This window comes from Symsagittifera roscoffensis, chromosome 3 (assembly GCF_963678635.1).
Source record: "Symsagittifera roscoffensis chromosome 3, txSymRosc1.1, whole genome shotgun sequence".
Lineage (NCBI taxonomy): Eukaryota > Metazoa > Xenacoelomorpha > Acoela > Convolutidae > Symsagittifera > Symsagittifera roscoffensis.
In genome coordinates this window covers 67864479-67881220 of record NC_087064.1, presented here as the reverse complement: position 1 = coordinate 67881220, position 16742 = coordinate 67864479, and the positions used below count along the sequence as shown (strand labels likewise).

The following is a 16742-nucleotide window of genomic DNA, read 5'->3' as shown; positions in this document are numbered from 1 at the left end:
AACAATAAGACCCTTTTTGTCAAAACTTTCGTGCATTTTTTGTCCACCTCAAATAGTACACAAAAATTTTGAACCAGGTGATGAGGGCCGCGATTTCTCGGCGCTGAAGCACCATAAGGTTGCTTGTGTGAGGTCAAGGACTCTTCCTTTAAACTTTTACGGGTAAATTACACATAGCAAAAAGCAGTCCAAGATCCTCAATCGCTGACAAAAGAAGCTTTCCAGCGAGCTACGAAATTTTTTTATCAGTGATTTTGATTGAATAATACCGTATAATATTTTACAAGATAGCGTTTACGGCAAACCTCTGAACGCATTAACCTCGATTAACCTATGGATTTGGGTTAATTTCAAATCATGAAACAAAATTATGAAACTAAAGACAAAAACGGAGGCCAACTTTTTATCTTTGTCACGAGGAAAAAAAGCAAACCATCATCCTCGCTAAATAAACACCATCATCAAGTATTCGACGGTGGGAAATTTCCAGTTCATAGATCTCAATCATTCTACTGGGAAGCCTAATGCGGCCAACTTACAGATTTCCGTAAAAAAAATTGTGTTCGTTATTCAAGATAATTCGCCACAGATTCGGTTTTTATGCGATTATTTTCTGAGGTTCTATACCAAAAAATGCTTAATTGGCGCGTGATTCTCACTCGTAATCAGTATCTACACGTGATTCATCGGTCAGATACGGACGTCGTTAAACAGACTCAAGGTTAACATTAGAGCGGTGTGAGTACCATTTTTTTTTTATAGTTGAAGACGTCCTTTTCAATTCAATATACTTCTATGTATGTGCATATGTTTTTGTACCAGCAGTGAAGAGAAAGATATGATGATCGCGTATATTGACGTTCTTCTCTGTCTCAATACGTTCACCACACGAAGCTGCCACCTACAACATAACACGAAAAAATTGAACGTCTACTTCACCGAATAAGAAAATCAAAACCAGACAATAAGTGTCGTATGGAGTAAAGTTTGATAATATTTATGTAGAACCCAGCAACAAGGTAAGTTTATACAAACGTGTCAGCAGCATTTTTCAATTTAAAAAAGCATTTTCAGTACTACACAAAATTTAGAGACCCAGAACTCAAATTCGTCTTTTGCGGGCCCGAGCCCCTACATCATTCAGCCATCCAACGAGATGATTTTTCGATAGTGACGATAACGAAACATAGCCAACAGACACTTTGAAAAAAGTCAATGAACGCAAGTACACAAAAAAAATACTTGAGATTTTTTCAAAGACTTACTTTTTGAAAAAATCTTGTCTTTTGAAAAAACTTTGAATTTTAAAGAAAAGGGGCGGATCTAGGATTTTCTCGAGGGGGGCGGATTTTCAAAAAACATTCGAAAATCTTGTCGACCTTTTTTTAGGTAGTTTAAATTGATTTTCCGAGCTCAGTCAAAGCACAAAAAGACCCTGTTATGGCCAAATTTTCTGCTCCGCAAAGTTTTGAGGCACTTTATGGAAAAGTTTAACAAAAAAATTGCGTTTTTTCGGCGCGCGCTCCCCGTCAAAATTAGTATATTTTGGCACCGAAGGCGCCTTTGGAAAAAGTTTAGGGTCAGTCAGCCAAAAATGGATATCTCAAAATAGTACAAAGGGGGACCCTTTGGGTGGGCAGTGGGGTCGAATCCCTGAGGGAGGCGTCCCCCCCCCCCTAAATCCGCCCCTGTAATCAAGGATAATGGACCGGTGGAGGCTGGTTCCTTGGTGGAGGCAGGGACAACTTTTACCTTAATGTAGTGAGATTTCTGGGCTTTGAATTGGTCTCGAATGTACTGCATCTGCTGTAAAGTGAGCAGAACTTTGTCGGTTACGAAGAACACTTTGCCTCTTTGACCCCAATTCAACTCCAGCATCTCTCGCATGATCAGACAGGCCACCAACGTCTTCCCCAGACCTATCACATTCAAAAATAGTCATCATAACTGTGCAAGTTAACTCTGCTCCGCCTATGAAGTTCTCTACTCGCAAACTCTAAGACAGATAAAACTCTCGGAAAAATAGAAAACCACCTATGAAGAGGTTTTTTATTCGGTTTCAAAAAGATATTGCCCGCTGATGAAATTCACTACCCACAACCTTTTTGAATAGCTGGCTCTGAAATTGCTTTAAAGGCAGATTCCGCGCCGACTCTTAATAATTTTGAGGTGTGAGCTATTTTTTAGTGAATCAAAACACCATATTTCCCAGTTAAGAAGCAGTGTCTTTTGACAATGAAGAAGAGCTTGGATAATCAAATTTGTAGACCTTGAGAATTGGCTGACAAAATTTTGGAATCATTTTTCTTGTAGACGTAGTTTTTTAGAGAATAAAAGGTAGAATTGAATTAGGATAGCCGGTTACTGAGCAAGTAGCACAGAATGTTCCGACCATAGTCTTAACAAATACAATTTGTTTTTAAAATTAGTGTCATTTTTTCTGTGTGGTATAATAAATCTGAACAAAAAAAAATAGGCAAATGCAACAGTCATAGTAAAAAAAATACCAATTGGAAAAACAGTTTTTGTAAGGAAGTGGTTAAAAAACCGAAAAAAAAACGTATAAACATTAAAAAAAAACAGATTTTTTTTTCATTTTTTGAAGTTGTTAACTCCTCAAAAGACGCTAAAAAACTCCAAAAACAAATATTACTTGAGTGAAACTTAACTTTCACTTCTTAATTTAAGCTTAAATAAGCCTGCACACTCACCTTATTAGCTCGAAATTAGACCAAAAATAAAAAATTTTATACAGGTTTTTCTCGACACTGAAAAAGATTTTTCTAAAATTTTACTGTCGTTCGAATCAGGACTGAATGTGCTTTGATATGATATATCACTCGACCCATTTTAATGATTATTTGTGGTTCCTGATTTTGCGTGAAAAAAAAGAAAAAAATTAGAACACACCCATATACAAAGTTCCTCCACATTTTTAAAATTATCGGCACAAATAGGCCTGATCACATTAAACGAACAAAAGACGCACAAAACAATTGAATAAATTATATGTATTCAAAACTACTGCCAGCTTTTTAATTAAGTTACAGCTAAAAAAAATTATTCGTTAGGGTTGAGAAGTGCCGCCTTCAAGTGGTGGACCCCACGCGCTGTCTAAACAGCCTCAAATGGCACTACCTAACACTCCCCATACAAGGGTGCGCGGAAAAAGCATTCGTTACGACTAAACAGAATAAAAAACACTGGCTTGAAAAAAATCGCAATAAAATTCAAAGAAAATAGATGGCCTTAAAGCTCAATGAATTTCTTTAACAATTCATGATTAACACTTTGTTTATTTAAAAAAGAATATAAAATGAACAAACTGGATCGATAAGAAAATTTTTTATTTAGCTGCAAAAAATTTACAAAATTACATTCCACTTTCATAACTAGAAGTCTTACACGTTTTTGGAGACCTTAGCATTTTTGCAGTTCGATAGTGAAGTGCGCTTTCCTTTTAACAAAAAATGAAATGAACTTAAGAGGAAATCAAAAGTCAAATAGCAAAAATATCAAATCTGAGCATGATCAATTTTGAATATTTGACCTAAAAAATCATCACAACCTATATGAGAGTCGGCTTTACGTTCATTGACTCTTAATATCATCATAACTGATCTAGCTACTTTCTCACAAAAAACAATCATCTCAGATAAAGTAGATCCAGCTGCGTGTAGTCAAACTAAAATAACGTACTACAGAATGTTTACAACTTTGCTACGGTATTACTTGAACGTTTGTTACCAAGGTTTCATTGCACAAAATCAGTATCAAAATTGAACGGAAATTTTGAGTCAGGTTTGGTTGTTGTGAACTTAAAATTAGATACAGCGGTGAAGCTGAGCTTCGCACCATTGTGAATACTAAAATGAATTACTCTAATTAAAAGCGAAGGAAAAGAAATATCGGCAATTAATAAAAATTGCTACAAAAACATGGAGCAAAATGACCTTCACAATTAGGAATTTTAAATGGAGCTTCCGACATGCCAGAAAACAGCTGAAACTTCACACAAGTCATTTATGCGCGAACCAATCCGAAAAAGATAAGCAGGCCACCGACGGTCTAAAATGGTGTGAAATTTTTCAGTTTGCAAGAAACAGGCACCGACTGGAAACGAACTCCTGGTCTTTGCGCGTTAATTGCGCAGAACGCTCCTTGAATTTATCATGAAGCAACTGGAACACTTATTACAGTAACCTTGTTTATCGCAAGGGTAACCAAATGTAAGATTCGAATCAGCTTCAAATTCATTGAGTCTATAACTTATTAATCATTTGATTTGTTACTAATTGGGCAACATCAATTAGGCAACCTATCAACGATAGGTTTGCATCATCTGCAAATAACAAAACTTCCACAAACTTGCATGCTTTGGGCAGGTTATTTAGTATATTATAAATATCAAAGGACCTAAAATCAAGCCCTGTTGCACTGAACCCACAATCTATTCTAATCCAACTAGATCCTATTCGAACAAACCTAAAAACGACTTAGAAATTTCAAATGACAAATCAAATTTTTCAAGCGCTTCAGGAAAAATTAGCGTTTACCGCACCTCCGGTGCTTCGAATTTTTTCGACAACTAATGAAAAACCGCATATATTGGAAACAAGATCAGCAAACTTTTAGTGTATTCTGACTGCACCCAATTACAGTGTTGGTAATTTCAAACTTTTTAATTTTTTTAATTCCCATTTTAAAAAAACCATAAAAGTGTCATCTCGGAAACTTAATGGGCCTCTGGAGAAATTTGGAGACCAGATTTTCAACCACTGAAAGCCCCTGAGAGCACCCTACTATACGGTTGGGAATTTGAAATTTCGTTTAAGCTTAAGATTCCCGACAAAAAATGAAAAAATCATAACAAAACGTCTTATCTCGGAAACTAAAAAGATTTGAGCATTCAAATTTAGAGACAAGATTTGAGACGCCTGGGTATACGCTGACAGTAAGGTTGTGTTTTCATCAAGTTAGTAGTTTCAAATTTTGTGAATTTCTTTGTAGATAATTTCTTGGAGAAAGTTTGAAAAAATTAAAAAAACGTCACGTCTCGAAAGCTAAAGGCATTTGAGCAGTCGCATATGGCAAGATTAGTAACTCCTGAGAGTGCCCTGACAGCAGTCAACTACAAAGTTACTAATTTCAAATTATGAAAAAAAAAATAATTAAATTTTCTGAAATTTTTAAAAGAAAAATCACAAAAAACGACATATCTCTAAACTACAAGGATCTGAAGAGTCCAATTCGGAAGCAACAATTGCAACACCTTAGAGTACCCTGACAGTACCCAACTACAGGGTTGGGAATTTCAAATTTTGAAATAAAATTAAATTTAGGTTTTCTGAAAATTTAGAAAAATCACAAAAAACATTACATCTCAAAAACACCAAGGATTTGAGCAAACATAATTGGAGGCAAGATTCGCGATCCTTGTGAGTACTCTGACAGGACCCAACTACAGTGTTGGGAATTTCAGATTTTGAAAATTAAATTATAATTTTAAGTTTTCTATAAAAAATTTTGAAAAAATCACATAAAACGTCATATTTCGAAAATTACAAAAAATTGAGCAGTCATATTTGGAGGCAAGAATTGCAACACCTTAGAGTACTCAAAGAGAACCCAACTACAGGGTTGGAAATTTAAGATTTTGCAAAAAAAATTAATATGTTTTCTGAAAATTTTTTGAAAAATCACAAAAAACGTCATATCTTGAAAACTACAAGGATTTGAACAGTCACATTTGGAGGCAAGATTTGCAATTTCTTGGAGTACCCTGAAATCACCCAACTACAGGGTTGGGAATTTCGAATTTTGAAAAATAATTAACTCAAATTTTCTGGAAATTTTTCAAAAAATCACAAAAAAAACGTCATATCTCGAAAACTACAAAGATTTCAGCAGTCATAAATGGAGGCAAGATTCGCAATCCTAAATAAAACCCTGACAGTATTCAATTACAGAGTTGGGAACTTCAAGTTTTTTAAATTATTTTGTAATTTGAGTTTTCTGAAATTTTTTGAAAGAATCACCAAAATCGTCTTATCTCGTTAATGGGCTGCTTATTTTAAACTCGGTGAAATAACCACTAAAATCAAATTGGAAAATCGAAAAAAAATTCTTAAGCATTGCAATATACGATATAGCTTGAACGTGCAAAAATTCTTTCGTTAAACATGCAAAAATAATACGTTGAAAAAGCTTAAACATGGCGAGATGGTGAAGCACGCATTTAAATGTATAATAGATAATAGATTTGGCCAAGGGATATTTTTGATATGGTAGGTGAACTTAGAAAATCAAAGATACCAATTTTCACAATCAAAATCCATAAAAATTCCTTACTTGATTAATGAACAATAACCAAGGATAAATCAGAGATTTTCGCGAGTGGGGTTGCGGACTTCAAAAAAACAATTTTCGAAAATTTTGTCGACCCATCTGCCCTTCCGAGATCTCCGAAAGAAAAGTAGGGAGGGACAACACAATTTTGTCAAGTTGTTTTTTTTTTCAAAGATTTTGACTAAAATATCGCATCTTTTAAGCTTCGTTTAGATACTGTGAAGATCAAAATCTGAGTCGGATCTTGATCAGGGTACTAGAGATTGCGCAAAAACAGACAAACTAAGATGTCATACCAGTTGGTAGGAAGCAGTAGTAAGAGTAGTCGTCCAGCATCACTCGGCGGAACAGATCGTGCTGGTAGTGTCTCGGAGTAGTCGCCACTACTCCCCTCTCCTTGTAGTACTTCTCCAACTCAACAGTTCTCGCTGTCTCGTCGTAACTGAATCAAGCAAAACTCATCAAATTTAGATATCGGTATCAGTGAAAAAAAAACATGAAACCAAGTTGCAAAAGAATGTTCCGCCCCGAGAGTCATTGCAAAAAAAATAAAATTACCAATAAAAAAGTCAATGAACTCAAGCCAATGATAAAGTGACTTTCAAATTTCGAAGGCAAATATATCGTTAAAGTTCTTATATTCTTTGATTAGTACTTTTGTCATAAAAATAACCGAATTTTAGGAAATTGAATCCATCGACAATTTTTTTTATTCCGCTGAAAAATCTTCAATTTATTATCCACATTCGAAACTTAAGTTAAAGACGTTTTTTTGCGCTATTTCCAATTATGTAATTGAAGAGCGTTATTTGTCCTTCTTTGAGCAAAAAAAAAGAACAAACGCCAAATCACGAATCAAATTTGAGCGTGAACATCTTTTAAAACTTTTTCCTAGACTGAGCACATGAAGAAAAAACTACCGCCAATTATTTTGGAACCAAAAAAAACTAAACCGACAAAAAACTCAAAAAATATCTATAGGAAGTATCAGAGAAGGTCCGACGGCAACTCGAGCAAACTGCCTACGTCGGAAATTTTTTTTCAAAAAAAAAAAGCAAAAAATCCACTTTCGAAACGAGAATCTGTTCAATTTTTTTGATACATTTACAATTTTGCTGATAAAAAAATGAGTCTGGCTTCGTTAAACAAATGAAATGAACTGAAATTTAAAAAAATAAACCGCGAAAAATCGATATTTAGGAATTTTTAGAAGAGCAAATTTCCTGCAAAATATTCCTCGAAAAACTCATCACGACCTACATAAATGTCTTCACTACGTTCATTGACACTTGAAACGGCATGTTGGGAGGAGAATGGTAGAATTGCCGACACTTTCTTAATAAAACTTACTCTCCTGGAGTTCAAAACTGGGTTCCTGAGGTATCTACCAATAAATTATAAACAAATTTTCGAAACTTGTAGTCATTCACATTTTTTGCGCCAGACTATTGAAAGAACAAATTACCTTTTCGGCCAATGAATTTGTAGTGAGCTTAAGTCAAGCCGCGAAACACCAAACTTTCTCGTACTCAAAAATCTTTTAAATTTGCCATTAATGGCCGCTAGTTTTTTTAAAATTTTTTTAATGAGTCCCTGGTTGTGAGGGGGTTAAATTCCTGACAGACAGCAATAATTGCCCTGATTGCCGATGCCCCCTCCCCCCAAATCCAACCCTGCCCTGATTGCCGATCTACTACTCTGTCTTTACATACTCGTTAAAGTTCTGCACACTGCTGCTCTTAACAATCGCCGTCTCTTCTCCCTGCTCTCCATTGCCTCGGTCTCCCGAACCTCCGGACATTGCGTCCAGAGCAGAGGCATCCACACTTAGCATCTTCTTCTGGTGTTTCTTCCCGTTGTAGTGGTCGTTCGCCTAATAATCAAATTAAAACAATAAATTGTTTCCAAAACATTTATAACATTTCTCACTCTTTATGTATTACTCTTCTAAAAAATGCAGATCATTTGGCTACTTCGCCATTAGAAATAAATTGTCTGTTTTCAGGCGTCTAGCCTAAGCAACAAAGCAGGGAAATGACAACATGATTAATAACATCATTGCACTCAGGGTTGTCTAGAGATGAATAATTTTAAAATTAATTTTCATCTTTAACTTATGGCATCAAAAATCACAAACAGTTCAAGTCACCCAGCCTTTTTCATTAGTTTGAAAATAACATCTAGGAAGCAAGCAATTGCTATTTAATGTTTTTAACCGAGAGTTAATTTTCTTCATTCATTCATTCACTCACTCACTCACTCACCAGGCTGACCACATGGGGAAAGAGTAAAAAGTGACCATCACAATTTTGTAAAAAGTGACCAAAACAACATAAAAAAGTGACCAAAAGTGACCTTCGCTCTCCAACATTCAAAAAAAAACATTCAAGGCGGTCAAAAAATTAATTTAGCTGTAATTAAACTAAAAAAGTTGTTCGATGACAAAGGTAACGAGAAGTTTTCTGGCTGAAAACAACATAGGATACCCAAAATTCATTGCGAATTTTCCCATTATAAGTTGTCTCGTCTAGATGCAGGGCAGAGCGTTTCATAATAAGCTGATTTCTGAGTTGGTTCATGGCCCACGGGGCAATTCCGTAGGTTGACCTCTTAGAAAGGTGACTTTGAGACAAAGAGTGACCAAAATGTAACCATAAGTGACTGGTCACTCATGAGTGACCAAAGTGGTCAGTATGTCACTCACTCACTCACCTACTCTGTGTGACAATTTGAGCACATATGAAACAAGACTGCTCGTATCAGAGCGACGCACTGAAGTTTCAGACTGCACTTTAATGTCTATTGATTAAGGTTCATTTTAAAAGGAAATAACGAAATTTTCACAAAAAAATGAAAAATTTTCATTAATTTTTTGAATGGTCGTAATTTACAAAGTTATGTTTCCCATCAGTCATATATTAAATAGACCAAATAGCATGCCACACTTGTATTTGGAACGATTTTTAAGACGGACTAAATCGCCACGTAAGCGTAATAGCACGAAATATATGCCCTTTTGTCCCAAATTGGCCAGATGGGCAACCTTTAAACCCCAATATCTTTACCGAAAAAGATCAAAGGGGAAATATCTTTTAAAATTCGATCTCAGGATAACAAAACCTTTACAACTTTTGGCTGATAAAAAAAAACATTGTCAATTGCTAGTTCTTAAGTCGAAATTTGTTTGTAAGAAAACCAACCCGAGCACAAATAATCAGTCACTTTCTTCGAAGAAGTCGGAACAAGTAGCTTACCTCAATTCAATTTGGAACAACTTTCAAGTACATTATATTTCGCGCGTAAACAATTCGGGTTACACTTTCAGCACCAAATTTTAAAACGAGCAGTTTGAATCGCCGTGTGAGGTTAATGGTGGTGGGCGCATTCGGCGTGGGTTCCCGTTGAGCCAGGGATTAATCTCACGAAAGAGGTAATGTTAGTTTGGACATTGGTCGGCATAAAGAACTCGAGCCTATATATTCCTCACTTTCTTCGAAAGTCGGAACAACAAGGTTATCCGGTAGTTAAAGAAGGAACAAACTCGAATAAACAGATAAACTTGTCTTTTCCGGGATATTGAAGTGTTTGAATAAATGAGATGTAAAATTAGGAATACTTTCAGATCAAAACCCTGAATGTTCCCTCTTCCCCTTTAATCTATCAGATCAAAACGCTGAATGTTCCCTCTTCCCCTTTAATCGTAAGAAAAACTTATGCTCCAAAATCCATTGAATTAAAAAAAAATTACACAGAGGCGAAGCGAAGCTTCGCACCACTTGTGATTAAACACAAGATAAAAAAATCAAGAAGTCAAAAAATGGAAAAACGTTGAACAAAAAAACTAGTTCTACATAAAACTTGTTGTTCGTACGTCTCGATAGAAGTTATTCTAGGCTAACATGCCAGAAATTTGAAAAAAAAAAATTAGCATCGCAACAAAACTTACGAAGAGAAAATAAAGTGGGCAATCTTTCCACAGGACACAAATTGAGCAGAAAAAAATCTGATTTCAGAAAAAATCTTTACAATTGCAAGTTCCACCTGAGAGTAGATTGATTAACATTTGCACTTTGAATTACAAAATAAGTTGCCTACAGCACAAGAAAAGAGAAATAGTGATGTGGCAACTAAGCCGACAATCTTTGAGCAGACAACTGTTGAGCCGAAAACCAAATAGATTTTTTTAAAAAGTTTCAATTCCACCTCCCTGAACCTACAAAGAACAACACTTGCACTTGCATCGAAAGTTGCTTAAAGGACAAATAAGATTTCTGATTTGGCAAATAAGCCAACAAAAACTTAGCAGAATAACTCCAACATTTCAACTTTTACAGAAAACTATTTTTTCAATTGCTTATATACTGAAAACAAACAAGGTCCGACCGACAGTCGAACTCCAGACCTTATGGTACAAAGGCGATGGTGTTAACTCTAGGCCAAGTGGTAAGGAACCTGAAGATTGTGAAAGTTCAATAAAAATCAAATTGAAGAAAAGTTAAATGAGAAAAGTTGTCTAGTGGAAAAGTCTTGTTTCCGATTTCAAGACACTTGCTCTCGCAAGTGTAATAAGACCTGATTTTGTCAAACGTGTTTAATCGAAAAAACTATATTAAAAAAATTATTTAAAGTCAGAGTTGGTAAAATGACATTTTACAGACTTTCAACAAGAATAAAAGAATTCAAAATCAAAATCCATAAAAAATCAATGCTTAACAAAAAAGCTAAAAAACAGTACCAAGTAAAACAAATTTCTTTTTTTAAAAAGCGGGAAATGAACCGACGGAAACTAGGCCGCAATCTACGAATCTGAACAAAAATAAAATATTTTTTTTTTCACGAAATTTATTTGAAAACAAGCTAACACCGGAAACTTATTACCTAAATGAAGGTAGTTTCATCTGAACTTTCAAGCAATTGAGCATGCCTGAAATTGAGCATATCTGAAATGTTCCATTCCTACACATTTGACCATTCTGTGCCTAAACTTATTTACGGGAACTTAAAAAAAACTCTAGTACCCAATTGCAAAACCCTTGCTTATCGCAAACGTGAAAAAGAAAAACATTTGGCTCCCAACTTTTGACTTTCTTTTATCTCCCACGCGCAATGTGAACTACACAGGGATATATTTACTCTCGTATCGTCTTAAAACAAAATTCACGACCCATCCCTATTGATACACTTAAAAAATTCGCCGTTTAAATAAACTACAGAAATAAGCAGACAAAGCCAATATAACATCAGCCAAATTCGTTTAATAAAAAAAACCAAACACTTTCAATTCAACTTTCAAAAAATTTAAAATATCCAGGCTCTGGAAAGAAACTGCTTGAAAAATAAACCAGATAAAATAACCTGCATTTACGAAAAACAAAACATCAGCCGATACAAATTAGGAAGAAAATCACAAATCCGGAAAAAATCAACATTTTTTTCAATAAAAGTATTTGAAAAAATTTATTACTACCTCAAATGCACCAGCAAGTTTTTTTTGACATTTCACAAAAAAGAGCATGTCAGCTTTAGAGCATGACAGCAGAACTGAGCATGTCAGCAGAAGTTGAGAAATGTTGTATAGGAGAAAAAAGTCTACTTCCGATTACAGCTCACTTGCTCTCACAAGTGAAATGAGTGATTCGCATCATTAGAACGCAACATTTCGCGCGTTAACTATTCCAAATTAGCCACTTTCATATACACATTTTCACTATAAAATCTTTCAGATGATATTTTAAAAAGTGCGTCTAAAACGTTCGGCTAAAAAGTCGAAGATTGACTGAATAAAAACAACCACCCCATGCATCTACTCCGTAACTTTCCTCGTAATTTGGATCAATTATGCTTCTACCATACTAAAATACACGTAGACGAACCATACACAAACAAAACAAACAACAACAATGAGATTAAGCCATAGATAGTGCATCTGTTTAAATGGGGTTGAATTGAAGCTCAATTAAAAATATCCATCATTTCGTATTTAAATTTTGGTATCGCCATTAATTGACTTAAAGTCTTTTTATATTTAAAAACCCGTATTAATTGAGCTGCAACCATCTTCATTACTTTATTTGTAGTATTGTGGTTAATCTATCCTTATTATTTCAGTTTTCAAGCTTTTTGAGCTCTGCATCGACAACCTGTAGATTTAGAGTCAGCTGCATTAACAAGTTGCGCTATGTACATTTGCTTTCCGCCAAATACCAGCCACTAATGTAGAGAATGGTATTTACTGAAGCCCAGCTTCTCAGAAACTGCAATTTGTCAATTATGTGAAAGTGGCACTAATTTACGCGATTTAGTTCGGGAGAACGTGGATTCGTATAAAACAAGCATTTGCTTGCATAAAGAATTTGTTCAATAAAGCAAGACCTTTGAGTTTTGAAAAACTAGTGAAAAATAATTTCCTTAAAATTATTACCATTAACACTTATTGCGAATAATTTACACCACTTGCGATACAAAAGAAAGTTTAAAAAATGGTCGAAAAAATAGAAATAATCGAAAAACTGAAAGTAGAAAAAAACTAGATCTACTCTAGCAACAAAAAAAAACCAATGCAAAAGCGATAAACAAAAATTACAATGAAAATTAGCATTGAAAACAAGCGGTAACAAAACCAAAAATATCAGAGCAGAAACCCTTTAAACCGAGAAAAATTAATAAACCCATAGCTAATAAAACCCGCCCCCTCCCCCCCAAAATGCATACACACACACAAAGATTTTTTCAATCATCAAACGACGCAATATAGAGACACTAAACCGATATAAAGGAGGCAAAAACCTATTAAATCAAGAAAAAAAGAAAAGAAACAAAACAATGAAACTTTTTGACAAACCCAGTTAGCACAGACCGAGTTATTACAGCAAGCATAAACAACAGATTTCGAAAAGACCGTATATTTAAAATGCTAACAAGCTCAAAATATCTCTGTTGCATTACAAGGCCTAGTGGATGGATGAGTTCAGGATGCAGGAGATGAGTCCAGTGAACAATGAACGGGAAAAAAGAGTCGAATACCCGATTGCAATACCCTTGCTTATCGCAAGGGTAAAAAAAAGTTCATAAATAGTCTCAAACTTCCTTTCGAAAAAAAAATATCTCGTTTTCATTAATCAAAAAAAGTCAAATTTTTAGTAATAGTTATAATTATACGAACATGTTTGATATCTGTGAAATCCACTCCACACAAATCACATCGCTTGTAGTTCCTGTGGACACTGCTAGTCACACTTGAGGGAACTGCCGAAGAGGAAACCGCTGAGGAGCTACGGCCTGTGCTTACACCACTAGAGAGCCCCCCACCAACTGCCCCGCCCCCACCCCCTCCAGCACTCGCTCTTTGACCTCCAGATGACCTCGCGTTTCCTGAAATCAAAAGCAAAAGGAATGAACAAAAGAAAATAGTTCAACACATTTACACTAAGAGGCGAATATAATCTTCGCAAACAAGCAAAAAACGACAAACAGTAGCTCTAAAAACCAGCAAAAAGGGAAAATACAAAAACATGCGAAAAGCATAAATATGCCGAGATCAAAAATACTTTTGAAAAGATAGTACGGGATTCCCACTCGGAGCTCCAGGTCAAGATAATACTTGTGCCGTAGACCATCAAACACCCGAAACTACACAAATACCCATTAAATTCCGTTAGAAATTTCTCCACAACGGTAGAGATCAACATTAGAGCTTTGCAGCTCTTTACGAAGAGTCTCTATCTTTCACGTAGTTAAAATTTACAATTATTTCTGATTCATTTTTGATCTGGGAACGAGCACAATTGAGCCTCGAACCACTGAGCTTTAGACAGAGAGGTGTAAACCATAGCCACTTCCCAAAATTTTAAGCGCAAAAACTACATTTACAACTTGCCCGCATTTATCTGTTGTGGTGTTCTCACAGGTGCCGTTTGAAGTTCCGAGTATGTTGTTCCAGGATGATTTTTTCCAACTTCAGCTATCGTGGGATGATTATTCTGGGAATCAGAGTACAAAGGCTGCTGATATGGCTCTCTATTTGGATATGTCTGTCCTGCACAACCGACACACTTCACTCCGCCGACAGAACCAGTTCCCACACCTCGCTCCGAGGCCAAAGGAGCATTTAGAGATTGGGGCTGCAAGATGTCGAATTCAGAAATGTTTTCGGTTCCACAATGCACACACTTCGCAGATTTCACCCCAGTTGACTCACGCCGCACGGGAAAAACCCTTTGTTGTCCCATCCTATTTTGCTGCGGGTGAGTTGATACAGATGAGATTACACTTTCAGGATTTGATCGGGAGGATATCCTGGAAAACTCCGACAAGCAATAACCGGAATCTGCAGCAACCGAAGCTGGTCCCTTAGGAAACAGCATTTGTTCATGCTGTACTTGAGACAAGGCTGGCGCTGAATGAACCGATCCAGGGTGATAAGACGGAGATGCCAATCCAGAGAAGTTGGCAGCGTTGCTTCTTCTAGCTGTCGTATACCTTCTTCTATGTTGCATACTAGCCATGTGTTGCTTTACTGGCTCGATTCCATTCAACTTCGATTTGCATATATTGCAGATGTACTGCTCGCTCTGAGCAGGTCCTGTAATAGGTACTGTCTCCAGGCACTCTTCCGTCATTTTTCTCAAGTTAGGATCCGAGATCTGATACACGAACGAGGGTGGTTTTTGGCGATGGTCTGACACATAACCACTTGAAGTTCGCAAAGAAGGTGCCGAGTTCATTGGTCTAGTTCCACTTCTAGGGCTGTCAAATTCAGTATTTGCTGAGCATGACTTACTTGCGTTAGTCTCCGATCTTAATTCAGTATATGCTGAGCAGGACTGACTCGCTGTTTCGGTCACAGTATCAGAATTCTCCGATTGGCCATCGTCAGTCGGAACCTGAAGCCTGTCTTCTGGATCATCATTTTCTCCAATAAGGACTGGTTCGCCTCTCTCATCTATTTCACTCAGAAGGGACTTGCCAACGTTGCTTTGGGAAACGTCAACGATTCTATCCACAAAACGACTGCAGTTTAAATCCTCTATAATGTGTGCCTGGCTCGTCACGTGATCTATTAAACTAACCTCGTCAAACTTTTCCTGACAAACTGGGCAATCAATGTCTTTCCTGGCATTATCACTAGGTAATTGCCTCCTGTACAGCGAATCCAACCTGTGTCGAAGGTTCAGAAGATGATCCTTTAAGCGAACGTGTTTGGAGTAATTGGACATTGGCATCCATTTTGTATTTTCACAAACTATACATTTCATGTGCTCACGTTTTTCATCCCATAGGAAAAAATGTTCATTCAGAATTAACATCTGAAGGGCGTCCATGTGTAAGGAATCCAAGGGGTTGCTTTGAAGATGTGTCACAAACTCTTTCAGCACATGAATATGGGAGTAGAAATGCTTGGCCAGCTCACAAGAGAACTTAAACTCCAACTTGCACACAACACACTCAAAAAACTTTTTCCGTTCCATTCGCACTTAAAGCAAAACAAAACCTGCATACACTTCAGAAAAACTTTTAAAAGAACAAATAAAGACTTCTGCTCATTAAAAGCGCTAACTTGATGAAAACTGTAAACAAGACTGCTCGAATCAGAGCAAAGCTATGAGTTTTCTGACTGCGCTTTAATCTGACTGAAAAGATTTTGGGTCGTGAAAAAAGTCAGTTTTTTTTCCATTTTTGTGCAATTTTTCAAACCACGTGCAATGCCAAGTACAAAGTGAAATATTTCGCGTCAGCTAGCGCAATAATTGTACCAATTTAATAAAAAACGATTTCTGAGCAGGAATAGTTCGCGGCACCGCATAACATGAACTATAGCGCTCATTGCTTATCTCAAATTTCCAGTTTCCCAACCCAAAATCTTTTAAAAAACGCCAAAAAATGTCATACCGAAGTACATTCGTGGACACAATTAAAGCAAAATCAAGGTTTTCAAGCTAATTCTTGCCTAAAATTCCTGTTTTCAAGGATGAATAATTTGACATTTACTTCGAATTTAAACGAAACTGTTACATAGACCACACTAGAATGACCAAAACAACCCTGTATAAAATGGTCAAAATTAGGCGTCAAAATCGTACCAGTTTTTTTCTAGGTCTGAAAATGCCAGGATGCCAGTTTTTACGATCAGCAATAAGTGTGTAACTAGCGTGTAACGCACCTTCGGTGCTTCGAATTTATGACAACTCACAAAACCGCAGATATTAGAAAAAATATTTGCATTCTTTGAATGTACCCTGACAGCACCCAAGTACAGGGCTGAATTCAAATTTTGTTAAGTTATTCAAGTTTTTTTAATTCAAATTTTGAAAAACCATACAATTTTGTGAATTTGTTTTTTTTATATCTAAGTTCGTAGAAAATTTCTAAAATGACAAAAAAACGCCATTTCTCGG

The 16742-nt window shown here is 36.1% G+C and overlaps 1 protein-coding gene across 1 annotated transcript in view; it reads right to left on the bottom strand.

The window, feature by feature from the left end:
* Positions 1–15816, bottom strand: part of LOC134841344 (uncharacterized) — a 31983-nt gene extending 16167 nt beyond the window's left edge. The window contains exons 1-6 of the mRNA XM_063857267.1: positions 14225–15816; positions 13511–13719; positions 8061–8221; positions 6645–6790; positions 1753–1919; positions 820–901 (exon numbers count right to left, since the gene is read on the bottom strand). Of these exons, the coding sequence (XP_063713337.1) occupies positions 820–901; positions 1753–1919; positions 6645–6790; positions 8061–8221; positions 13511–13719; positions 14225–15815 (2356 nt within the window). The 5' untranslated portion in view covers position 15816. The remainder of the gene's footprint in view (positions 1–819; positions 902–1752; positions 1920–6644; positions 6791–8060; positions 8222–13510; positions 13720–14224) is intronic.
* Positions 15817–16742: the final 926 nt, after the last annotated feature.